Source organism: Triturus cristatus, chromosome 7 (assembly GCF_964204655.1).
Source record: "Triturus cristatus chromosome 7, aTriCri1.1, whole genome shotgun sequence".
NCBI classification, from domain to species: Eukaryota; Metazoa; Chordata; class Amphibia; order Caudata; family Salamandridae; genus Triturus; species Triturus cristatus.
The window spans coordinates 825508012-825534319 of record NC_140590.1 but is presented as its reverse complement, the minus strand read 5'-3'; the positions used below and the strand labels follow the sequence as shown (position 1 = coordinate 825534319).

General features: G+C 46.9%; 1 protein-coding gene across 3 annotated transcripts in view; it reads right to left on the bottom strand.

The window, feature by feature from the left end:
* The window catches only part of RNF130 (ring finger protein 130), a 798965-nt gene that overhangs the window by 142077 nt on the left and 630580 nt on the right, over nucleotides 1–26308 (bottom strand). For 2 of the 3 annotated variants that reach the window (XM_085617744.1, XM_085617746.1), the window contains exons 6-8: nucleotides 11587–11683; nucleotides 9839–10043; nucleotides 970–1063 (exon numbers count right to left, since the gene is read on the bottom strand). In XM_085617744.1, the coding sequence (XP_085473870.1) occupies nucleotides 970–1063; nucleotides 9839–10043; nucleotides 11587–11683 (396 nt within the window). The remainder of the gene's footprint in view (nucleotides 1–969; nucleotides 1064–9838; nucleotides 10044–11586; nucleotides 11684–26308) is intronic. The other variant, XM_085617745.1, reaches the window with a different exon arrangement.

The following is a 26308-nucleotide window of genomic DNA, read 5'->3' as shown; positions in this document are numbered from 1 at the left end:
AGTCTCTTTGGACGGTGTCAAGTCAGTATTTAAGGTAAAATAATCTTGGATTGCTGTGTGTATGCACTCTTGATATTCAGGAACTCGAAGATGCCATGGGGACATCCGCCATCTAAAGGGGGGCTTTTGAAAATGTAAAAGGAGTGTAACTCTAACCGGGAAATGATCGGACAGCCCTCTTGGGAGATGGGAGGTATGGGCAAATCTATGGATATAATTCTGTGGCGTGAATATGTAATCTAAGTGGGACATGGAGCTATGAACCGTGGACAGATATGTGTAGCCTATCTCGGTGGGAAGATATTCTCGCCAAACATCCGCCCAAACTAATGTACTTGCAAGTATGGATAGTAAAGAGTTAGGGACGGGAAGTCCTGCACTCGATCCCGGCTCCTGTCTAATGATGCCATAGCGTCATTCCAGTCACATCCCAAGAAAGACAGACCCTCCGGAGTTCTCCCCACAAACGGGTGATGCTTTCTACAAAGGTGGTCCCAAAGGTGGGGGTGCGTACACACTGCCTATATTAATTGGTTCACCATAGAGCGTGCCTGACAGGAAAACAAACCTACCCCCCGGATCTAACCAGTGTTTAGTATGAGTGAAGGGGACGTGTCGATGTATAAGGCAATTTTTTCCTTTTTAAAATAAACTTTTAAAAAGATTTATACTTCTAAACCATTCACAATTACTTTTTTTCCTTTATAATTGATTTGTATGTCGAAGAAGAGAACACTGTTTTAGATAAGCATCCTTGAAAAGAGATAGTGTTTTCCTCTGTAAGGTGTTCAGAGATTCTGCACATCGGTGGAGGTAGTATTGTAATTCACGAATATCAATGAAGATACCATAATGGCCATTGTCCTAGTCAATCTCTACTAAATGTGTACACCCTCAAAGGTCTCTGAAGTGGGTGAAAGGTGGCATGATGGAGCTAAACACAACTATAATAAATGCATAAATACTTACTCAGGGGCATGCAGGCCAGCCGTGGCCTTGATGATCATGTAGCAGAGAGTAAGCGCGCTGAGCAGACCAAAGCTGGCAATAATGAACCACTCTTCTGTTGACAAAGGAGAGAGCAGGAAGTCATTCTTCAGTATGCCACTCCTGAGCGGCTGGAGGCAGAAATGAGGGGGATGTGTGCCAGTCATGGCATAAGGAAGTAAAGCAGAAGGTTAGCGACAGCCACAGACTGGAAAGATTTGAAAGACGTAAAGACAGCCAGAAGATGGACATGTGATGAAGGATACAGGGCACGAATGGAGGCCGTAGGCAGAGTCAGAGTCTTGAGTGCGACGAGGTTAGTGCTGATAAAGGAAGTGAGAAGCACAGGGCTTATTGCACAATGGACAAACATTCACTCTATACTGGGTTGTCATATGTGTTTCCTATGGCGCCACCCCAACCGACAACAATAAAAGAGTGGAGGGTGCCCTTAATTAAGGGTTTCATTCACACAAGGAACATACCTGTGCCCATGTGAAGAAGGCACAGGAAAACGCCGAGTTGCTCAGAACAAGGCACTACAGTTTGTTACATGGCTTACAGAGGTGCATGTACATTTCCTATCACAGTTTCAAAAGGCGCAGTTAAACCACTTCCAACTCCCAACTCTGAGCTTCAAGTTGAAGTGGTCCAGGCTGTGTACCCACTGCTACTGAGAGATGTCCATGGAAGGCCAAGAATATACTTTTAAACATTGTCAGATGTTCATATGGCTGGTTTGTAAGAAATGAAGATAGTAGGCTTATCAAGCTATCCTGCACTCTCCATCCAAAACTTACTTTTACTGAGCTTTCAATCGGTGGTCTGCATACTCACTGGCCTACTAATGCCTTGATATGTCCCAGTCCAGACAAGGGAGTGAAAAAGACAGGGCGGGCCAGAAGGCAATGATGCACCTCCAGTCACGGGGAGAGAACGTAAACTCGGGTTTCTGCTAGACTCTAGGCCATGGACAGGAGAGGAAAAAGGCCTCTGCTGCACCACAGTCACGCGATGAAAGAGGCATGCCCCGGTGCTTTAATGCATAAGGGAGAGGCGGTAGCAGTTCCTGCAGCACCGAAGGATAGGATGTTCCAATGCTCAAGGAAAGCAGAAGATGGGTGTGCTGCCTGCACAAATGGTCAAAGTGAAGAGGAAAAGGTAATTTAGGGATGGGGGCAGGGTCTTCCAAACACAAACGAGGAGTGGAGTGTGTGCTTGCTGTAACTGAAAGGCCTCAAACAACGCTCCCATGGGTTCATGATCCGTAAAATGCATTACTGTTCATATCAAACTATACATTAAATCACAAACACCTTCAACTCCTCAACTTTCCCACTGCTCTCTGATTTTCCCTTCTGTGTACTATAAGTTCATGGAAGTGAGCCCTATGGAAACACTAATATTACATCATAATCTCGAAACTACAAATGGCAATGCGTGCTGTATTTTACTTATTCGTAACAACTGTTGAATAGCTTGCATGGCCATAGCTTGAGATTCGGGCACAAAAGGTTACTTTTTTCTTAACGCTTTTTTTTTTTTAAAGAGTCGAGAAAGGGAGTGGCTGGAATGAAGTTAGAGTATGACATCTACTACATCTCGAAATCGACTCATGCACCAAAAGTACTGTTGGACATATTTTGGCCCTTTCTGCTATGTATAAATTGTTAGGAGTTTTAAACTCTTGGGTGGCTCTCATGTGAATCTACAACTATTCAAGATTCAAAACACTTGCTACAAGTAAGTAGCTGGGTTCTTTTCCAGAATTATCCTGTTATAGATTCATGTTCTGTGCATATAGCAACACACATTGTCTTATACTGAGGCAGGGACAGGAAGTGAGGACATTCGTAAATATGCTTTATGTACAGCTCGGTCCACCTGTGACTCTATTCGTGCTTGAATGTCGATATCCTAATCACATATAAATGCATGTTCAGAATGTCCTGCAGAGAACATCTGTTATTAAGTGCCAAGATGCCCCAAGGAGTGAAGGTGCACTTTACAAAATACACGTTATGCTAGTTACTGCAATGGATTTTTTTCTGTAAATGCGACCAAGGTTCCTTGAGCCTGTGTACAACAAGCTCTCGGTCTTACATAGAGTTGTTTTCCTCCACAGTAATGATATAACCAAACGTACACTTCATTTAGCTATTGCCAACTGAGAAACGGGACTTTCCTGGTTTGTGTCCTTGCACATGACAGAAAACTATTTATCTTCCCAAATGTAATTGCCTTTGATAGCTACGAATCCACTTCCTTGCATAGATAAGGAACACAATTAATGCAAAACCATCCAAACAATTTGTGCACTGTCATACGACCTAATACCGGGCTGATCACTACATCAAGTAACAAAGAACTGCAGCAGGCCACGAGGCTGCTGCTTTTATTTGTATTTTCCCTGCTTTGAGACCGGTGAGATATAAAGATTGCGCCGAAGCGTAAGGAACCGTGAAGATCTGGTTGGAGCCACGGGAAGTCTCATTACAGACCCGCCTACACTTTTCCGATCCAAGCACTAGGTGGCAGGATGTGCAAAGGATATCTGTAACTCTATAGTCCAAAACCAGGTGGATTTAGTTTAGAGTAAACGAACTAGACCCTCATCACCCAGCCACAAGCCTTGCAACCAAAGCAGGGCAGCCAAACAATTCTTGTGTCCAGGATGACGGCTCACGGTGTCACAAGGAGTCTCCAGATTATCTGCAGTTTGTGAATCATTCTTCCTTTATTGTTTTTCATTCAAGTTGTCCAATGTTTCATATTGTGTTGTCAACTATTTCTACACCACCTTGATCTTGAAGGCAGAGGGCTTTAGTCGAGAAACGAATTAAAAAATGCTCCTGTCAGGTAGAGGAAGTATCTGATGATGCTCCTAATCTTCGATGAAGGCATCTGTAGCGTAAGAGTGCTCACCATAAATATTATTCCATGAAAAAACAGCGGCTAGGGACAAGCTATAGTTAGGAAAACGGCATTTCTTTCCATAGAAACCATACTTAAACAACGCAAACATTAGAAAGTCCAAAGTTATAGTTATAGCTTAGATTTAGAATGCACACACCACCTTCAAATTACTATAAATCGTGCACCCCCGTAAACAGTGTTCTTTCTGACTTCACTCACCATACTACATGAACTATAACTCGCGACTCAACCATGCACTGTGTTCTGAGGAACCACCTCAATTGAGTTGTCAGAAGTGTTGCTATGAAAGCTATGATTTGGCATGGTATAAGTGATGTCATACGCAAGTGCATTGAGAAGGCGCAGGGTATAGTTAATTTAGTATGGCGAGTGAGCTGGAAACACTGTGTACAACGATGTGCAACTTGCAGTAATTTGAAGGTGGTGTGTCAAGGTAAAATATAAGTTATAAGTAACACTGAATAGGTAGGTGTGCGATTTGTAGTATTTTGAAGGTAGTGTGTAAATTCTAAGTTTATGTTATAACTATAACTTTAGAATTCCTAATGTTTGTGTAGTTAAGTTTGTTGTAGGTTTCTATGGAAAGACCAAATAAAGTTTGCCTAACTATAACTTATCCCTAACCTTTGTTTTTTCATGAAATGTAAATGTTTTTAATGAAAATGTGTTTCAAATTGTAGTATTGCGTGTTATTTATTAAGGTCTTGTTAATTGAGTGTCGTACAGTAAAATTGAGGAGAGTAGTGTACAGTTGAGTGTCAGAGTTCAGTATTGTATAGTGGAATTGAGTGTACTGTAGTAGAACATAGTGGGGTAGAGTCGGAAACAGTGTTGTAGTGTGTTGTAGACTGGAGTTGCATGGAGTACGGTAGTGTGTTGTAGAGTGGATGGTTGGACGGAGGTATACAACGGGGTAAAGTCTCATACAGTAGAGTTCAGTGAAGTTGAGTAACATAGTATGAAGTAAAGGATAATACAGTATATTAGTTTGTTGTACAGTAGAGTGGCATGGAGTGGATTATAGTATAGTTGCGTAGCATATAATCGAGTAAACTCTTATAAATTGGAGTGTTGTCTCATACAGTAGAGTGGAGTGCCTGTATCGTAGAGCAATGAAAAATGTTTTTTAGTAGAATAGTGTTTTGTAAATAGAGTGTACGGCCTTAGATTGGACTGTAGAGTTAGACAGTGGAGTGTATATTGACAGAGGAGTGTAGTCCTAGAAAGTGGAGGTCAGTGTTGTACAGTGGAGCGGCGTAGTGTGCAGTGGCATACACTATAGTAACGTGAGGTGGAAAACCATACAGTGGAGTACACTATACTGAAATAGTATAGGGTGGAATACCATACAGTCTAATAGCATACAATGTATTGTAGAAGAGTGGATTGCCATAAAGTTAAATAGCATACACTGGAGTGTCATACAGTGGAGTAGCGTACAGTGAAGTGACGTAGACTGGAGTGGCGTACAGTGCAGTGTGATAAACTGGAATAACATAGTGGAGTGGCGCCAGTGGAGTGGCATCCAATGGAATAGCGTAGAATGGAATGTCATAGAGTGGTTTGGCTTAGATTTCAGTCATGTACAGTGAAGTTCCATACAGTGGAATAGCGCAGAGTGGGGTGGCGTACAGTGGAGTGGCATAGACTGGACTGGCGTCCAGTGTAGTGCAAACAGTGGAGGTTGCGTACAGTGGTGTGGCGAATACTGCAGTGCAGTACAGAGGAGTGGGGTAGAATGAAATAGAATTTAGCAGAGTGGCAGAGAGTGCAGTGTCGTCACAGGGAATAGCGTAGAATGGAATGGCATACACTGGAGTGGTGTATAGTAGAGTAGCGTATAGTGGAGTAGCGTAGAGCGAAGTTGCTTACAGTGGAGCACACTGCAGTGGAGTACATCGGAGTGGTGTACAGTGTAGTGTCACATAGGGTAGTGGGGTACAGATGTAGTTAACATTTTGGAGGACTGTAGATTATGGTGTGCAGATGTACCAAGCAAAGCAAGGCGATGCATGGTGGCTTTTTTTTTTTTGGTAAATCTTACTTTAAGTATTGCGTTACCCTTGCGACACTATGCGTAATGCAAGGGTAATGCAACAGAATCAAAAATGTATCCCCTAGCGATTTATTGTGCCACATTATACTGTGGTAAGTTAGCAGTATACCGTGGTACACGGTAATGACAAGCCAGTGAATAATTGGCTAATTTCTGCCTTTTCAAATTTAAAAGACAGCCATAATCTTTTTTTGTACACTTTTGGTGCGTTGTGGCTTAGGGCCATAAACATAGGTAAATAGAAGGTTTTATTGTTGTTCCCAACTATTTACCATTTTCTTAAAGTAGAAATAGGTATAGAAATGTTTTTATAATTTTCTATATATTTATTTAAGCAGTATCACTGTAGTACCTAGCACGTACCGTGGTTTTTTTTTACAACATGTACTTTTTTTGTCTAATTTTTTTAAGTAAGGTTGTAATATGTAGGCATTACAGTGGTAATGCGTAGACATTTGTGGAGATAATAAATGTGTGAAAAATTGTCAAGACACTGTAGGACACTATAGTTCTGAAAATGTGTGTATTTGAATTTTTTCCCCAATGTTTTTACATTATAGCGGTACTACCTAGGTAGTACCACCGTGCTCTGTACTATTTTAAAAAAATATATAGAACCTTATAAATATATTTCCATACCTATACTTACATTAAGTGGTAATAGGTAGGGAAATTATGTAAACCCTAATACGTACCTATATTTCAGGCACTAAGCCACCAACAAGGCCAACTGTCAAGTGGGGAGACATGACAGCAGAACACAGCCAGCACCTCACTATACAGTATCTACACGTCATGGGGAGAGGCGACGCCTGATTCGATGGTTCGCGGCGTCACTACGGACACACACGGCGATCACCCTAGAGCAGCTCAGACGCAAGTGGGAACTAGATCTGGGGAGACAGCTGGCGGACAAAGAATGGGAACGAATATTGAAAGGCCCGGTGCGCATACCCAGAAATATGCGCCTCAGGCAGATACAGCTGTTCGTCGTGCACAGGGCGTATCTCACCCCCGCGACCCTCAACAGATACTTTCATCGCACTGACGCAATATGCCCTAGATGCGCTGAGCCGGGAGCTGGTCTAGTGCACATGCTGTGGAGTTGTTGCAAATTACACCCATACTGGTACGCAATCAGTGAGTCACTGCGCATTATCACAGGCCGCGACATACCCTTTGACTGGGCAGTTCACCTGCTGCACCATTTCCGTAGGACCCCGACCACCAAAGTGACATCTAGGTTTCTAGATTTGGGGCTTGCGGTCGCAAAGCGCCTTCTGACCCGGAGGTGGAAGGCACAGGATCCACCCCACCCGCAGGCATGGAGGCACTCACTTACCGCGTGGGCTGGAGCGGAGGGGGTCGCCATTCGTCGGGAGGAGACATTAGGGTTAAGGAAGACGCCCATAGCTGCACAGTGGGAGGAGTTGCTCCAGGCGCTCAGGCGAGCCGAGGAGGCAGACTCGGGGGGCAACCCGAGGGGGGGGGGGGGGTGGTAAGACACCTCTAGGGCAGGAAATGGGAGCTCTGCCAGAGCAGGATCATAGTGTTCCACGCACGACCAATACCTAAAACAGAAATCACGAGAAAGCGCACCTAGGCATATGGCTGGGAGCAATAGCTCATCCACTACACTGTGGTATGGGGGAGGGAGAACAGAAGGGCAGCGGAGACAGGAATATACATAGTAGAGCTGGTCTAAGTTGAGGTTGTTGAGTTTTTACCCATTTCGTTTCATTGCTATCTGTTAGAAGCCTATATGGATCCGGCTGAGGGACCTAAAGTGATATTTTGATGTGCCCATGTTTCATTACAATGTGCTGTAACTTGCTATGTCCAAGGACCGAGCCACATATGGGACTTTCGTACAATCCGACACGGCAAGCGCTTCAGGAACTATTGCAAAGCTACGTCATTTTGCATTTGACATATAATTCCGTCAGTAATGAGTGTTATAATGCATTAGTCAATACAGAAGTAAGCCGAACTCCTGTAAATGTGATTAGAAAAACTAATAAAAACAGATTTAAAAAAACAAAAAAAAAACAAGGCCAAGTGACCTTAAAACAACATGACTTCCTTGAATTTCTTGAAGGCAGTCTTTATCCAATCGGATAATGACTTGTCATCACTAGGTCCTGCGTACAATCTTGAAACTACAGTGACAACAGATATCACGAAGTTTAAAATGCTAATAACTCTAAAAAATACTTACCCTTTTTTTGACACCACCACAAAAAGAATCCTCTGCACACAATCATCTTCAATCCTGCCAAATGTCATCAAAATCCGATGGACTGTTTTTGCGCTACATACAATACAAAAAGTCCATGAACAATGCATTGAGGTCCAAATTTGTTTTGGGACCCCCTTTTTTCTTTGCATGCCCTTGACCAAACATTGCAAAACTTTCCATCCTCTGCCAATGAAACCGGGGCAATAGGTCTGAAAATTTTTGCGGCGATTCGTCAAATGGGTGCAAAGTAATTACGGGACACAAATTCGAGGTATTCCTATCTCTGGTAACCCTAACAATAACGACAGAGTGGCTACTGCCACTATGTAATGAAGGTGGAATTTCATTCACTTTTTGACCCCACTCAGGACAACTCGCTCTCATACAAAGGCTGTTCAATTCACACAGGCACATGCACACAAACACACACCAACTCCAATCACTGTGAAATTGTGGAATTCATTCCTACCACTCAAGATTAGCTCCCACCAGCTCCTGAACATCAGGCATCAGAGATCATTTGAAAAAACAACTCTGCAAACAAGGTTTCAAATCCACTACTTCAAGATCAATACATTTAAGGCCCCTGTCTTCGTTAGGTTTGTGAGAAATCTTCGAAGACTCTGGTGTTACCGAAGAAAAGGGTTGAAGCATTTTCTGCATGTGCATTATAGTACACTTTATCACAAAACCTGCTCTCCGAAACCATCCCTCGAAAAGCTGCGAGCACAACCGCCCACATACTGTAACCGAGACACTCCTTAACTATACAAAGCCCCAGCCAATACATCATGTTTCCTCATTCCCATTCACTCTTCAGTGCTCCCCTGTTCTCAAGCACTTTGAATGAACCAAAGAGCAGCACAAGCAAATACCAATGTCATGACCACCAGATGAAATTCACAAAACTACATTTGAGACTACAAAACCCCAAAGCTCATGAAGCACTGACTGTAAATCTTAAGTGTGCTCAAACCAAGGTTTTGATGTTTGTACCTTTCTGCAACCAATAATAAGTTTACTCTGTCATTGGTTTGCTCTTGTAACCTTTGGTGGTGCACACCATTCGAACATCGCCAGTTGGCCATAGTCAGAAATAAATACAATTTCAGGTTTCAAAAATGCGGCTTGAAATGCGGTCATTGAGGTCAATTGATGTCATCACGCATCAAGGGCATCGGACACAAACTACACCACGATTCAGAGTCGAGGTTAGGTTTCTGAGAAAGCCACAATGTATGTGCAATGATAATTATATTCGTGAACGTGTTGTTTTGCGATATACAAGGTGCTTCTCAAGAATGCATATTTAGCTCATTATTTCCCAGAGTATCAAATAGTTCTTTTTATTTACGGGAAAGCTATAAAGAGAGTCACTGTAGGCTTAGTAGACAGATGTGATGGTGACTTCAGGGCTAAGGAAAACCACAGTGGTGTGAATAATTAATGCTCACAAGGGAGGCTCTCAGTTTAGCGCATTTGTCACGCAACACGGGCTAACTAAAGGCATTTTAATTGTAGTGAAGAAGGTCAGGGTCTCCAGGTAAGTAGTCGTCATTCCTTGCCAATAAACAGGTCAAACGGGCTTGGTCAAGGAAACAAGGTGTGTGTACACTCACTTGTCACTGCAATGCTGATTTCTCCTGTCCGTGGGGTTAGTTCCCCATCCTGAGGAAGCTGTGACATGCCTGTTGAGTGCAGCGGCTCCAGGCTGAGAGAAGCATCATTGGTTAACTCCCCCGGACCCAGTCTTCGATTGGCTGATGGTCCTCTTGCCAGTCTTTCCATGTCGAAGGCCACGTGGTCTGTACACGGTACATTTGCCTGGAAGGAAGAAATGGTTATTCTGAAATCGTTTTTTCCTCAAATGTTGAGCCCTCTTCAATGATCTCCCTTAGGGACACCTACACACAGCACCAGTAGCTTCTGTATGCAACAAAGAGTCTTATTTTAGAGGCTCAAGCCTAACAAACAACATGCACGGTTTGGTCCTTGGGCGATATCAACTTACAACTGTATTGTATATTGCAGATAGTTGGAGACTAGTCTTTTTAGTACTGAGTGATGGCTCAGTGCTGGGTCACCTGGCCACCTCATACTTTCATCTGGAGGCAGATACAAAGAGGTAATATGTGGCAGACCTACAGTGAGAAGGGATACACACACACACAGAGACCATCAGTGTGGCTACTGCCGAAATGGTAAGCCTTTACAATTATTATGGAGCAGGGGCATACATCAATTTGGGACACAAGCTCAGTCTACCATGTACTATGAAGGCATGCAACTGTTGCAAGCGAGGGGCATCACTGCCAGTTTACACAATCGCTGTCCCCACTGACACTATGTGTAAAAGCAGATGGCCTCACCTTCAGTGTTGAAAGCACACACCACCAGTTGCAATCTTGACCTGATCTTGAGGCAACTCTCTCTGACCTGGGATGTTTAACGGTTCGGAAGGTTTTTTGGCGTACAGGGCTAGAGGGGCTGGGAGAGTGATTCACATCTACAGGTGAAGGCAATTCACTGTCTACCCAAAACAGTTCAATTCAGGTACCTAGATATCATTAGTGCAGCAGGTGTAGTGGCACTAAGCTCCCAGGGGTGTGAGGAGCCAACCACACCCCACTTCTGACAATCTTTTCCACGCAACTTGGTGAAAGCGAGTCATTTGCTTACTTTAGGGCTCAGGTTTGCCTTACTCGCCCACAGGTCTTACGTATGTATTGCAGGCTCTTCCATTGTGGTCCTTCATAAATGAACATAAATCTTCTCAAAGAATAGCAAGCATTAGGAACGGGTATTGAGGACACAGACAGAAAGCATTCAAAATAGTGCATTAAGAGTAGAAAATTGCAGTACAGAGATGGAAACGGAACAAAGAGGATATTTAGAGAGAATAATGTGCAGAGAGGATGTCCTGCTGGGAAAAAATCAATACACGGAATGGAAGAACAGGCCCACTCCGCAGGAAAGTACTGCAGGTTTAATCTACCCACGCCAGTCACTACGGAGGCAAACTAACAGTGTCAGAAAGAAGCCAAACACATACACGAAATACCACCCTCCCCCACCCTCCTTTTCATATTACTCGAGTAGACAAATAACTGGTCTGTGACCCATTCCTCGAGACCAAGGCTGAGGGTACCTGAGCCAGACGGCGCTGCAAGGCCGAGCTAATGGCAAAACACCCGTATTCAAAACTCGGTCGCATTACATAATGGAAGGGATCAGGAAAATGCCGCCTTTTGACGTACTGTGCCCAAGCCCAAAGCTGAGCTCTAGAGAATCCCCCACTTTCTTATTGGCCATTTCATCGCAAGCCGATTCTAAGTGCAAAGCCCAGTTGTACAAAACATAAACGTACCACTATTCCCAAGGCCTTCAGGATGTTCAGCTTACACATTGGACAGGTGCAGTGCTCGCTGAGCCACGGGTCGACACAGCCTTTGTGGAAAACATGCCTAGGAGGGAAAGAACAAGCTTCTCAGGAAAAGGACAGAAGTATGTAATGCAATACAGGACTCAACAACACGTTCTTAGCATTGCAGTGCCAACATGACAGGACTTCTAAATGTGCGCTTCACCAACTCTTTCCACACACGCACATAGAGAGAGAGCACTCAGGAGTAATCCGCACTGTCTTTCACCCTTGATTTTTTTTTTTTGATCATCTGTTTTTATTAAGTTTTCAAACACAGTTACAGACGTTCGGCTTAATTGCATATGAGTTCCTTTGTCATAACAGCATTATATATTACACATGATAGGGACATAGTTGGGTTGCAGAATGGCAACTCTACCCAGTTGCTCGGAACCCCTAATAAAGCCCAGATCTTAAGCATTGCCATCTACGGCCCAGCACCCCCATACATGAGCACATCAGGATGTCCCATTGAGTCCCTCAGCCGAATCCATAACTACTTCCCAACAAACAATAATGAAACAAAACATGTAAAACCTCAACCACCTCGAAATTAGACCAGCTCCATTATTCATATTCCTATCTCCGCCCCCCGTCTGCTCCCCTTCTCCCGTGATGATGTGCAGTGACTAAGCTGTGGCACACAAATCTTGTGTCTAGATGCGTAGTCTCACATCTCCTAGTCTAGGTGTAAGTCATGCGTGGAACACTACGAGGTCACTCCGACGGATCTCCTGCTGCCCGTCCTGAAGTCAACCCCCCACCTGTCAGCTCGTCCCCCCATCTACCTCCTCAACATGCCTGAGCGTCCGGAGTAACTCCTCCCATTGCGCGGCTATGGGCGTCTTCCTCAGCCCTAATGCCTCCTCCCGTCTGATGGCAGTCCCCTCCGCTCCGGCCCATGCAGCAAGCGAGTGTCTCCATGCCTGCGGATGAGGCGGGTCTTGCGCCTTCCACCTCCTGGTTATGAGGCGTTTTGCGACCGCAAGCCCCAAATCCAAAAACCGAGACGTCACCTTAGTTGTCTGCGTCCTGTGGAAGTGATGCAGCATTAGACCACCCAGTCAAAAGATATGTCACGTCCTGTTATAGTACGCAGGGAGTCATGAATTGTACGCCAGTAGGAGTGTAATTTGCAACAGCCCCACAACATGTGTATGAGATCAGCCCCCGACTCAGCGCACCTAGGGCACCTTGCGTCCGTGCAACGGAAATAACTATTAAGGGCCGCGGGGGTAAGATATGCCCTATGTATGATGAACAGTTGTATCTGTCGGAGGCGCATATTTCTAGGTATATGCACCGGGCCTTTCAATATGCGTTCCCAATCTTTATCTGTCAGTTGTCTCCCCAGATCTACTTCCCATTTGCACCTGAGCGGCTCTAGGGTAATCGCCGTGTGTGTCCGCAACGACGCTGTGAACCATCGAATTAGGTGTCGGCCCCTTCCCAGGATGTGTAAATACTGTATGGTGAGGTGCTGGCTGGGCTCCGCGGTCATGTCTCCCCACCTAGCCTGTCTTTCACCCTTGATTGACAGGATTCTACATTATACTCTGTATTGTGTGAGGGCACAACAGTTAGTTCAGTATTGACGTAGGTGCATACACAAGCAGCTTCGAACCAGGGCGCATGCAATGTAGGAGGGGGGAACAGACCTAAGTTAAGATGGTGAAAACAAACTGGGTAATAAAAGGTGATTGGAAGATCGGATGACAGGTGGTGGGTACGCAGTAGTTTTGCAAGCGCAGTTGTAACTGGAATAAGAGGACTCGTTATCAAGGTGGCTGAGGTATCCACAACCATGAAGTTCCTCACACAGACAATTATGAATATGTATGATTTGGTTCTCTAGTTCACAGAAATCTAAAAACAGAGACTCGGATAACTAGATTGACAAGTGACCGGTTTCTGAGTGCCAGGAAGTCGTGGAAACTTCGCTCTTCACAAAGGCAGGTGTAGTTTCTAGAATTCAGCAAAGATGAAGCGTAGTCTGCCTGGCTGGCCTGGCCAAGACTATTTTGAGAGTAGGCACATACTGGACAGCAAGACTGAAGAGGTGACTTCCAAAGGAGGCAATCGGAAGGGAAAGATTGTTGGCTGATGTTTTGGGTGTCTTTAGAACTAACTCGGAGTCAAGGAGATTGTGCTGCTTGGCGCCAGTTCACAGTGGTTTTAGTGTGAGATTGTGTATAGGTTGTGTATAGACGGCATCTTTTTCAATTGGATATTTGAGATACATTAGCCGACCTAGGGAATTATGTTCAGCAACTGGTCTGAGAAAAAGTTGAATCAGTGTTTATTAGGAAGACGGTGCTTTACGGAGGGGGTATTGGTGGTTTGAAGGAATAGTTAAGAGTGTTTAAGAAAGGTGGGGGCACGTGCCTCCGATAGGTCTGCTGTGACAAACGTACAACTATGCAGGACACCCGCCATAGGAATTTGAGGTGAGAACACAGAATATGAGGAATGGGTCTCGGGGAGGAAAAAAATTTAATGGTCTCCGAACCGGGGAGCAAACTCCAAGCAAGGCAGGGCCACTGATTCTTTTTCAGTTTCAGAAACAAAACCCCTAAAGCGGGAAAAATGGAAAATGCCGACCAGCCAACTTGTCTAGCGGACTGCAGGTGCCTCAGTTTTGAAGAAAGTGCTCCAGGTGTATGGGCGTAAGGACTTTTACCAAAACAGCCACGTTTTGGTGGTGGAGTGGTGGGTGGTTCCCAGCTCAGCAGAAGCAAACTGAACGAGGAGGTCTAAATGACGTCTAACAACTTGAATTGAAAGTTTGGTTCTGAGTACAAGATCATCACCACCCATGTTTCTCCTTCCATCAGATAAATTATTTAAACATTTTTAAACTCTGTGAAACATTTACTTTTTTTACCGAGAACTCAGGCAGTGAAGGATTCCATTACAAAACTATAAGCAGTCACAAAAAGAAGGTATTAACGCTCACGAAGACCAGCACCAGCGTGGAAAAAGAGATGAGGTATCTATATGCACATAATATTGCTTCTTTCTGGCAGTTAAATTCCCAAACAGCTGCATGCTGCCAGTGACGTTCAAGAGAATTAATCGCCAAGAAAAACGCTCTGGTCTATGGCTTGGATACCAGCCCGGCCTTGCGGTTTTATGGACGTACCATTCTTTTCCGTGGCATTTGTACAGCATATCCTAAAGCAAGAGCATTTCAGCCAGGTAAATTCAGCTGAATTCACATATTTCACCTGCACTTCTCAGCTAATGTCTTCAGATTGTGCCCGATTAAATATTTAACTAGGGCTTAATATCTTGTTTGGTGCCACCTTTCACACTGTGGTGCACATGCTGTACTTACGATTTCAGATACTAGAACTGTGCCCCAAGTCGTTTGAAACAAGGAAAAGAGCCCAGTTGCACAGCGTGACCACGACATGCTCAGAGGCTCATGCACTACCAATTCCGAGCAGGGGGTCAACTGCACAGCGGCCACAACCAAGGGATGCAAGAAGGATAACTGTGGCCAGACTAAGAAGAAAATAAGACTTGAATCCAAGTTGCATCCACCCACAGGCCTTTATTGGTGCAATGCGGCTCTCTACAGCATGTGCTTAGTATGTCTTGAATACAGCAAACCAGAAGCTGCCTGGGAAGCCCTGCTCAGGTGCAGGTGGTCGTGCTGAGTGATGGTGTGCAGTGTGATTCGAATATCCTCTAAGTGGTAGGCCTCATTAGGTATCACTACAGACCCCTTAAACTGTCCTCGAGAACTCATGGGAGGACGACAGATGTATAACAAAAAGTGTATAGGAACAGTGGGCATTGGGTCACCACCGCACCTCTTTTAGTGATTGGCTTTCATCATGTGTCTTTCATGAGTTGGTATTATTTTGATGGGTGTGGAAGGTTACTTTATTCCATTACTGTTCCCATTACGTTTTGGTGATGGGTTTGAAGCAGCCCTAGCATTTCATTTCCCTCCCCCTGTCTCCATAACACCTCATCTTTGCTTATTTTTGCCCTCTTGCGCTCACTTGCTCTGTCACACTGTTATTGTTCTCCCAAGAGGCGTCATCCATTCCCAACCGCTACCCAATCCCTCACCTGAATCCTGGCCCTGCTTGTGGCACACCTTGCAATACCTTCTACCAAACAGCTACAGAGTAGGATTTTCTAGTTATAGAATACATGTAGTTTATACACGCAAGTGACTGGTACTACCCAAGAATATTAGGGTGACTTCTTCCAGAATACAGAGCAGCAGTCAGAGCCATGATAATGGCTATCATCAAGCACTGGCATATTTGTTTAGCGCAGAGAAAACTACCAACCCAAAAAATATTACACTTGCAAAAGAGAGCAAGCAAATGGATATGTTGCTATGATCCAGCAAGCTTAAAACTAAAGCACAGTGGAGTTTTTGTAATGCAACTGCCGTCTCCTCTGTTCACAATTCCTAGTGCACCGAGATTGAGGGACAGTGGTAGACATCCGTGGGCCCTCTGTTGTTGCCATAAGGTACTATAAGCAGCTTTGTAAAGGGCTTGTCTCTGACTCGAGGTGACTCCACTAAAGGCCCAAGTAATTGTAATCTGCATCAGGAAAGTGATGAAATCACACAAACTCATGCCTGCTTTGCCTAGAAAAGAAACCCACAAAAAGTAAAGAAGATGAGAATAATGTAAGGAAGGAGAATTTTAAACAGGAAAATTAATTTACAATTGGGGGAAGTGGGGGTGACTGTGTAGATTAAAAAAAGAAATCATTTTGTCCTCTTTCACCAAAAGGACAGAGAAATAAAATCTTGGACTGCCTTACATTTTTTCCTCCAAGGGGGTTTGGGAGGCTGACGAACCAGGTGAGGTCTGCCCCCCGGGCAGATTGGGAGGGGGTGGGGCGAGCCGATTAGCGGCCAATTTTTGGGTTGGGCTACATTTTAAATAGCCCAATTGTAGCCCAAAGGGAAAAGTAGCCCAAGGGGATATAGGGGGGTTTTGCGCTCTCCCAGCCACCATTTTAGGTTTGGTGACCTGGTGGCTGGGAGCGTAGGTGGTTTTTAGCATTTTTCCCCGCACTCCCTCCCCTTTTTCTGAAGTTTGGGGTTGGCGTATTTTTGGGGTTTGTATTTTTGATCTCAAGACGGTTGTTTGGGACAGGTGCATAGGGGATGGGCTAATTGTTGATTTGTCGCTTGGAACAGGTGCAGGAGGGGTTGTTAAAAGTTGGCCAAGATTGGCTGAAGTTTTTAGTTAAGTGTTGGTAGTTTGTGAGCAGGGGCAGGGAAAGGGTAGGCAGGTAGGCTAAGTTTAGACTAGATTTTTGGTAGTTACAGTTGCACAAAGGCAGGTAGGGGTTTGGGTCATTGGAGGGCAGGATTTGGAAAGGCAATATTGTGTAATATGGTTGTTATGTAATGTCTATTTTGTTATAGGCAGGGTGGGGGGATTTGATATGGGGATCGTAGGGGTGGAGGGGGGAACAAGGGGTCAGTATTTTATGTATAGTGAGGTTTTAGTTTTGTAAGGCAGTTGCCAGTGTTGATCATTGTGATATGCACATGTTTCAATAAAGCGGCCTTTTTCACTCACAAAAGTTGGTCTCGGATTGGCTTGCCCCCCTCCCTCCCAATCCTTGTTTCCTGATGGTTCTAATTCAAGGCCATCAAAGCCAGAATGTGCATTTGTATAAAACAAAAGGGGAGTAAACAATATAAACAGGTACATAATATTAATTGAGAATGGTAAAAAACACTATGAGATAAAAGAAAAAAACTGGAGGTGGTGAACAAGTTACTTACCTTCGGTAACGATATATCTGTAAAATACATATATTAGTTATAGATTCCTTACCTTAGAATTACCCCCAGGCGTCAGACTGGAACCGGATAATTTTTCTTCAGCAGTACTCCTGTGCGATGGTCGACTCCGCGTTCGTCGTCGGCATCGTGATCGCAGGGATGACATTTGCGGTATCTACTTAAGACGCCGCCCCTGCACGCTGATGTCAGTTCTTTACACGACATTCCACGCCAGAAGCGCAGAGCCATGCAATCCACTGACCTCTGGTGCACAAAACTAGGGCGCTGAAAAGGAGTCCCTAACTCTACAAGTCAGTTCCCAGACAGGGAGGATGGGTGGGGCGGTAAGAAATCCATAACTAATATATGTCTCTTACAGATATATCGTTACGGAAGGTAAGTAACTTGTTCATCTGAAAGAGACTATTAGTTATAGATTCCTTACCTTAGAATTGATACCCCAGCAATACCAACCCCGGAGGTGAGTCTGAGAACTAAGTTCAGACCAGAAAGTCCGGGAGAACTATACGGCCTAAGAAGCCGTCTCTCCGGACTTAACTATCCAGACAGTAATGCTTAGTGAACATGTGCAGTGATGCCCACGTGGCTGCCTGTCAGATGACACTGAGGGGAACTCCATGTCCCAAAGCGGTAGTGGCTGCCGTCCCCCTGGTGGAAAGGGCGCGCAGTCCTACCAGAGGCTACTTTTTAGCCAAGGAGTAGCAGATCTTAATGCAAAGAATGACCCATCGAGAGATGGTCCATTTTTGCACAGCCCGACCTTTCTTGGCTCTCACATAGCCAACAAAGAGTTGATCATCCCCTCGGAATTGTTTTGTGCGATCCAAATAAAAGGATAGCGCACGCTTTGGATCCAGATGGTGGAGTCTCTCCTCTTCCTTGGAAGGATGCGGGTGCGGGAAGAAGGTGGGCAAAGTGATGGTCTGTCCTATATGGAAAGAGGTAACCACTTTGGGAAGAAAAGAAGGTCTAGTTCGGAGGATAACCTTGTCCGGATGAACAGCAAGGAAAGGAGGTTTAGAAGAAAAAACTTGAAGCTCACTCACCCTACGAGCAGAGGTGATGGCAACCAGAAAAGCAGTCTTTAAACTCAAGAATCTGAGAGGACAATTATGTAGTGGCTCGAAAGGAGCACACATAAGGTAAGTTAAGACCAGAATCAAGTCTCACTGGGGCATTACGAAAGGCATAGGAGAAAAGAGGTGAGTAATGCCCTAAACCTATTTACAATAGGGGACTTGAAAAGAGAAGGTTGATCTGGAAGGAAAAGAAAGGCCGAAATGGCCGAAAGATAGCCTTTGAGGGTGCCCAGAGCAGAGCCCTGCTGGGCTAAAGAAAGAAGGAAGAGGAGAACCTCTGAAAGAGGGGCAGAAAGGGGATCCACAGCCTTTGCTGTGCACCATGCCACAAAGTTGTTCCATCCACAGGCGTATACCGTTTTAGTGAAGGGGCACCTGGATGCCAATATAACATTACAGACTTCGGGAGAAAGGTCGAAAGCTGTCCACTGTCGCCGCTCAATCTACACATAAGGAGATGGAGGCTGGACAGGTTCGGGTGGAGGACTGTCCCCTGCTGCTGCGACAGAAGATCCTCCCGAAGAAGCAGTCTGATCGGCGGATAGATGGTCATGTTCAAGAGCTCGGGATACCAGACTCTCCGTGCCCAATCCGGAGCCACAAGAATGGCGTGGGCCCTGTCGCGCTTGATCTTCTTCAGCACTCTGGAACGAAGTGGGATAGGCGGAAAGGTGTATAGAAGACCACAATTCCACTCACGATAAAAAGCATTGCTGAGCGAGTGCCGCCTTGGAAAGTTCAACACGCAGAACTGCTGACATTGAGCGTTCTCTTCGGTGGCAAACAGATCTAACCAAGGCTCTCCCCACTGCTGAAAGAGACCTTGCACCACCTCTGAGTGAAGACGCCATTCGTGATCCATCATGCACCTGCGGCTGAGTTACTCTGTGTTAGACCTGGCACCATTGGCGTGAGTCTCCCTTCCTTTTTTCGCTGTGTCTCCTCTGTTTTTTGCTGGTTATAGATGCTCTGGGCGCTGTGCCGCTGCCATTCAGTGCCACAGCGCGAATGCTCCCTTTGTAAAGATGACATATGAATTGGTACATCCATGATTGGCTTATTCAGTTTACCTGTTAGTCCCTAGTAGCGTGGCCGGTGTGTGCCCAGGGCTGGTAAACCGAATGCTGCTGGTGGGCCTGCAGCACTGGTTTGTGCCACCCACAGAAGCAGCTTGTAAAGTGTGCCTCAGACCTGCCACTGCAGTGTCTGCGTGCAGTCCAGAACTGCCATCTTGGCTGTGAAGTGCACCCACTTCCCAGCCCCTAAACCTTCCCTTGGCATCATGTAAGCCCCCCTTATGATAGGGCGCATTGTATGTGTAAGGTAGGACATGCCCTGTTGTATGTAGCATGTCCTAGTAGTGAATTACACCCAATTCCGTTTTTCACTACTGTAAGGCTACCTGTTCTCCATAGGCCAGAATGGGAGGTCTGGGCTATTACATCCTATAGTCCTAACTGACCCACAGAACATGGTAGAAAAACGAATCTAGTATGCCTGAGCTCAGAATATTAAAAGACATCTTTTAGTGAAGGTTATTTTTATATCCTGTGTTTGAAACTACCACTTTTAGAGTATAGGTACTTTCTTGCCTAAGCCTTCCAGTTGCTCTGCTATTATGTGTATTGGCTGTCTGGTTTTGGAGGGACAGGGCAGGCTGAGTCAGACCTGGGTTGAATAGAGCGACCTGCCTAGGTGTGAGGGGAGGGGTAGCTCCTGCACTTGAATAGGGCTATGCCTGGCAAGGTGAATGCTGGCTCCACCTCCCACTGTGCGTCTGAGGCAGACCCCCTCTTTCTGAAAGGAAGGATGCAGCCTGATCAACAAAGTGCTCCAGGGCTGGGCAAAACTGGTTCTGGCTGGGTTCAGAGGCTTGGGACCCCTAAGAACAAAGACTTTGGGGGTATAAATATTTGTGCACAAACCCCTACAATTGGTATTGCTCCTGGATAACAAGAAGAACCTCTGTCCGTGTGGCTACAGGAATCTGCAAGAGAAGGACTGTTCTTGTGCCCTGTGTGCTGTTTCTGGGACTGGCCTGCAGCTGCTACCACTGGACTTCAAGAAGAGGAAAAGAACTTTGATTGGACTTTTATTTTTGCTACAGCAATCACCCAAGGGCTAGAAGAGAGCTAGCCTCCTGCTGGAGTCTCAGGCACATCAGACTCCACCATCGGCCTCCTGTTTCCTCCCAGCGAGGATTACTATCTGCAGGTGAGGCCCCTGTGTGTTCCAGGGCCTCTATTTCTACTGCTGAGAAGGAGAGCGCTGAAAATCGTCGCTAACCCGCGTTAGCGAGCCGCTGCAGCAGGTGAGCGTGAGGAAAATCGCCGCTCCGCTGTCGCCGAGTGCTCGCTATCCCCAAGAAGATCGCAACATTTGTCAGCGGGCCTGAAAACGCCCGCTATCTGAAAATCATCGCAACAGGATCATCGCAGCGCGGACGCAGAAGCGTTCGCCATTTTCCCCGCATCGTATCCGGATCGTCGCTCCCTTGCGGAGCGCCATTTTCGTCATCGCAGCACGATCGCACACGCAACAGGCCCGGTGCGTCATCCTCCCTTCGCGGCAAGGATTTCATCGCATCACCGGCTTAGCGCGAAGAAGTTTTGTCGCTTTGTCCTGCCCGCAACCCAGCGCATCATCCTCCCTTGCGGTAAGGATTCAACGCATCGCTGGCTAGCGGGAGGAAATCTATCGCTACAGCTCCTTAGCGACATTTTTGTTGCTTTGCTCCAGGAACCAGATACTTTGTGAGTAAAAGGGTCGCAGAGACCACTGCATTGAACTAAACATCCTTTTGGTGCACCTTGAACTATTTTTGCAGCATTTCTAAAGTAATTATATTTTTTATCGTATTGTGGATTTTTACTGTTATTGGTCTTGTGATTAAGTCTATATAAAAAATACCTATTTTTCATAACTACTTGAGTGGTGTCCATTTGTAGTGTTCCTCATTGTATTACTGTGTATGTTCATAAATGCTTAACACACTGCCTCTGAGATAAGCCTAGCTGCTCGTGCTACGTTACCACAGGGTTGAGCAGGGGTTGTCAAAGGGTGCAGGCTGCTTACTCTGACTTAGGAAGAAGGGTCCCTACTTGGACAGTGGCCAGCCATTGCCAACTAGAGACCCCCATTTCTAACATTGGTGGTCAGCGGTGAGGATCTGGACTTGCATTTATGATTACATACAGTAATTATAGTGTACACTACTAGTGAGTGCAGACCATAACATAACCACGTACGTTTTTGAGATTGTTGATTCTATTTTTGATCGATATTGCCAGTTATTATTACAATGGCCAAGCCCAGATCCAATGCCTCTGAGGATCTCTCCTGGGAAGAAGAGAAATTAGACACCTACAATGCCAAGCAGCTCAAATATTTTTGCAAACGCTTCACAGTCCCTATCACAGGTCTCACTAGAAGGGAAGAGTATTACAAGGCGCTGAAGGCCTGGTTAGAAGCCAGGGATGCCCCGAAGAATGTAGAAGAGCCTGTGGAGGGGGGAGAGGATGCAGGAGAGCGGCAGGACGAAATTGTAGATTTGGTAGGGGATAAAGCAGTTTCCAGCCCGGGCACTAGTGTGTCCTCAAGGGGCCTGACTCCAGAAGAGATGGAGGACAGGGAGAGAGATAGGCGGCATCATATGGAGATGGCCAAGCTTAAATTGGATGGTCAGAGAGACCTAGAGAATAAGAAGTTGGAAGTTGAGATAATGAAGATAAAATTTGAACATGAGAGAATTTTGAGGGAGTTGGAGATTAAGGCCAAGAGTATTGAGATCTCCCCCTCTGGTGGCAGCATACCGGTAGTGCATAATGAAAGTAGAGTGTATATACCTAAAGAGGTTATTAAGGATTTTCATAAAAGTGAGGATATTGGGCAATGGTTTGCCGCTTATGAATTAGCTATGGTGTCCCACCGGGTCCCTGAGAAGGATTGGGGAGCGGGGTTGTGGGGACGCTTTGTGAGTGAGGGGAGGGATACCTTGTTGGACCTACCCCCAGAAAGTAGAATGATTTATGCCCACATGAAGGAAGCTTTGATTACCCGCTATGGTTTGACCCCTGAAATGTACAGGCAGAGATTTAGAACCTGCAAGAAGATAGAGGGTACCACGTGGGTTGAATATGTGTCTTTTTTTGGCAGAGCAATGGAGTGCTGGGTAAAAGGCAGCAAAGTAGAAACTTTTGAGCAACTGTATGACTTGATTGCATGGGAGCATTTTTCTAGTAACTGTTTTCCTGAGCTACGCCAGCATCTGATAGATAGCAAGCTAACTAACCCTAGGAAGCTTGCTGAGGAGGCGGACCGCTGGGTGAGCACCCGGGTCCGCAAGGGTCCAGTGGGAGACTTCGCCAAAGGTGGGCAGGGTCCCCAGCAGAGAGGTGGGGGGGACCGGGGTAAACCAAGGGAGTTCCACCGAGGGCCCCAAGATAATTCCCAAGGGAACCAGGCAGTGGTGTCCCAGCCTCCCCAGGATAAGAAGCCAATGCCTCCAACAGGTAATCCTGTTCCAAGGAGGCCTCCTACTTGTTTTAAGTGTGGCCAGGTGGGCCACAGATACTTTGACCCCCAGTGTCCCCAAAGGGATACTCCTGCACCACCCCGTGCACCGCCCCGCCAGCTTGCTAGTGTAGCCCTGGGGGAGGAGGAGATGGGTGCCCAAGGTGGGTGGGACCCCGTAGAATTGACCCTTGTCTCACTAGGAGACTTTGAAAGGTTCCTAAGCCTGCACTGCCTGATAACACTAAAAAATACAGGCAGTGGGTAACCATCAATGGCCATAGAGTGGAGGCTCTGAGGGACACAGGAGCCAGTGTAACTGCTGTCAGCTCCCGGTTGGTGTCCAAAGAGCAGGTTGTGCCCCATGCATTCTACCCAGTAGTGTCTGCAGACAACACAGAGAGCCAATGTGAGGTGGCTCAGGTTCCCTTTGAGTGGGGGGGGGGGTCTCAGGAACTCTTCAGGTGGCTGTGAGGCCCGCCATGCCTGTGGACTGTCTGTTGGGCAATGATTTGGAGAACCCCCCGTGGGCTACGGTGGAGAAGAGAGCTCACTTGCAAATGTTGGGACTGCCTGAGTGGGCATGTGCTACCACTCAGTCCATGGCAGCCAAAGAGAGTGTTGAGAAAGACCTGGAGCCTGAGAATATGGCCCAGGTCCCTGCCTTAGAGGGAGGGGGCAGGGGGCGCGGGAAACCGGCCCCCTTGGTTCCCACGGCCCAGGAGGGAGCAGACCCTGAGGGGGATGCCCTGGAGCCTACCGGGGAGCAGAGTACCGACCTGGGGGACCTGCCTGAGCTGACCCAGTGGCAGCAGGAAGGGGGGCCCAACAGGGAGGAGTTTTGTGAACAGCAGAGAACTTGCCCCTCTCTTGAGGGTATGCGGCAACAGGCTGCAGCCCAGGCAGCAGGTGATATGTTCGGTTCACATCTGATTTATTGGGAGAACAGTCTCCTGTAGAGCGAGCCTAAGGTTGCTGAGCCGGGGTCAGCCCGTGTGCTGGTGGTACCCGAGTGCTTCAGAACCTTCCTACTGGGGTTGGCTCATGACATCCCATTGGCAGGACATCTGGGGCAGACCAAGACCTTTGAAAGGCTGGTCACCCACTTTTATTGGCCCCAGATGCGCAAGAGTTCAGATACGTATTGTAGGACCTGTGAGACTTGCCAGGCAAGTGGGAAGAGTGGGGGGAAGATCAAAGCCCCACTCCAACCCCTCCCAGTTGTTAGTACCCCATTCGAGCGAGTGGGCATCGACATTGTGGGGCCTCTGGACCCCAAGACAGCCATGGGCAACAGGTACATCCTGGTCTTGGTGGACCATGCCACCCGGTACCCTGAAGCCATCCCACTCAGGACAGTGACGGCCCCCGTGGTGGGACGTGCACTGATGGGGATCTTCTCCCGTGTGGGGTTCCCCAGAGAGGTGGTGAGCGACAGGGGGACCAACTTCATCTCCCAGTATATGAAGTCTCTGTGGAAGGAGTGTGGGGTGACTTACAAGTTCACCACTCCTTACCACCCCCAGGGTAACGGTCTGGTTGAGAGATTCAACCGGAACTTGAAGGGCATGATCATGGGCCTAGAAGAGCCCCTGAGGCGTAAGTGGGACGTCCTCTTGCCATGCCTGTTGTTTGCATACCGTGAAGTGCCACAGAAGTCCTTAGGGTTCAGTCCCTTTGAACTGCTCTATGGCCATCCGGTAAGAGGGCCTCTGAGTTTGGTCAAGGAAGGCTGGGAGCAATCTCCCCGGAAACCTCCCCAGGACGTATTTAGCTACATCCTGGCCTTCAGGAACCAAACTCGGCGTTTCAGAAAAATTGCTGAGGCAAATCTGGAAGCCAGCCAGGAGGAGATGAAACGTTGGCACGACCAGAATGCCACTCTGGTCGAATTTCAACCTGGTCAGAAGGTTTGGGTACTGGCCCCAGTGGAGCCTTGTGCGCTCCAAGATAAGTGGACCGGTCCCTTTGAGGTGGTGGAGCGCAAAAGTCAAGTTACCTATTTGGTGGACTTTAAATCTCCCAGGAACCCCCTGCGGGTCCTGCATGTGAATTGCCTGAAGCCCCACTTTGAGAGGTCTGAAGTGGGCATGCTCCTTGCCACAGATGCAGGGATGGAGGAGGAAAGTGAGCCTCTTCCTGACGTCCTGTGTGCAGGAGAAAAGGATGGGTCAGTGGAGGGTGTGGTCCTCTCCACCACACTGACCCCTGAGCAACAGTTAGATTGCCGCCAGCTGTTGATTTATTTTCCCTGGTGCCTGGTGTCACTGACTGGTGCGTCCATGAGGTGGACACCGGGGACAGTCCTCCTGTCAAGCACAAGGCTTACCGAGTGACTGACCGGGTAAGGGCCTACATCAAGGAGGAGGTCTCCAAAATGTTTGCTCTAGGGGTGATTTGAGTCCTTTAGCAGCCCCTGGTCCAGCCCCGTGGTCTTGGTACCAAAAGCTGCAGCGCCTGGTGACACTCCAGAACTTAGGTTCTGTGTGGACTATCGAGGTCTCAATTCGGTCACGAGGACCGATGCGCACCCCATCCCCAGAGCTGATGAGCTCATAGATCGGTTAGGGGCTGCCCGGTACCTTAGCACGTTTGATCTAACGTCTGGGTACTGGCAGATCGCCTTAACTGATGGGGCAAAGGAGAGGTCAGCATTCTCCACCCCAGATGGGCACTACCAGTTCCGTGTGATGCCCTTTGGAATGAAGAATGCCCCTGCCACCTTCCAGAGGTTGGTCAATCAGGTGTTGGCTGGACTGGAGGATTTCAGTGCCGCCTACCTGGATGACATTGCAGTATTCAGTTCCTCGTGGGAGGACCACTTACACCACCTCTGGGAAGTGTTGATGGCGCTGCGCAGAGCAGGCCTCACAATCAAGGCCAGTAAGTGCCAGATTGGGCAGGGTTCGGTGGTGTACTTAGGACACCAGGTAGGGAGTGGCCATGTGGCACCTCTACAGCCCAAGATTGAAACCATCCTGGCGTGGGAGCCCCCAAGGACCCAGACCCAGGTGAGGGCCTTCTTAGGACTCACGGGTTATTACAGGAGGTTTGTCAAGGGGTATGGCAGCATCGTTGCCCCCTTCACTGAGCTGACTTCCAAGAAGCAGCCCAAGATTGTGAACTGGACTGACACCTGTCAGAAAGCTTTTGATGCCCTCAAAACTGCCATGTGTACAGCGCCCGTGCTCCTGGCGCCCAACTTTGCTAAGGAATTTATTGTCCAGACAGACGCTTCAGAGCATGGGGTGGGGGCTGTTCTGTCACAGATGAATGA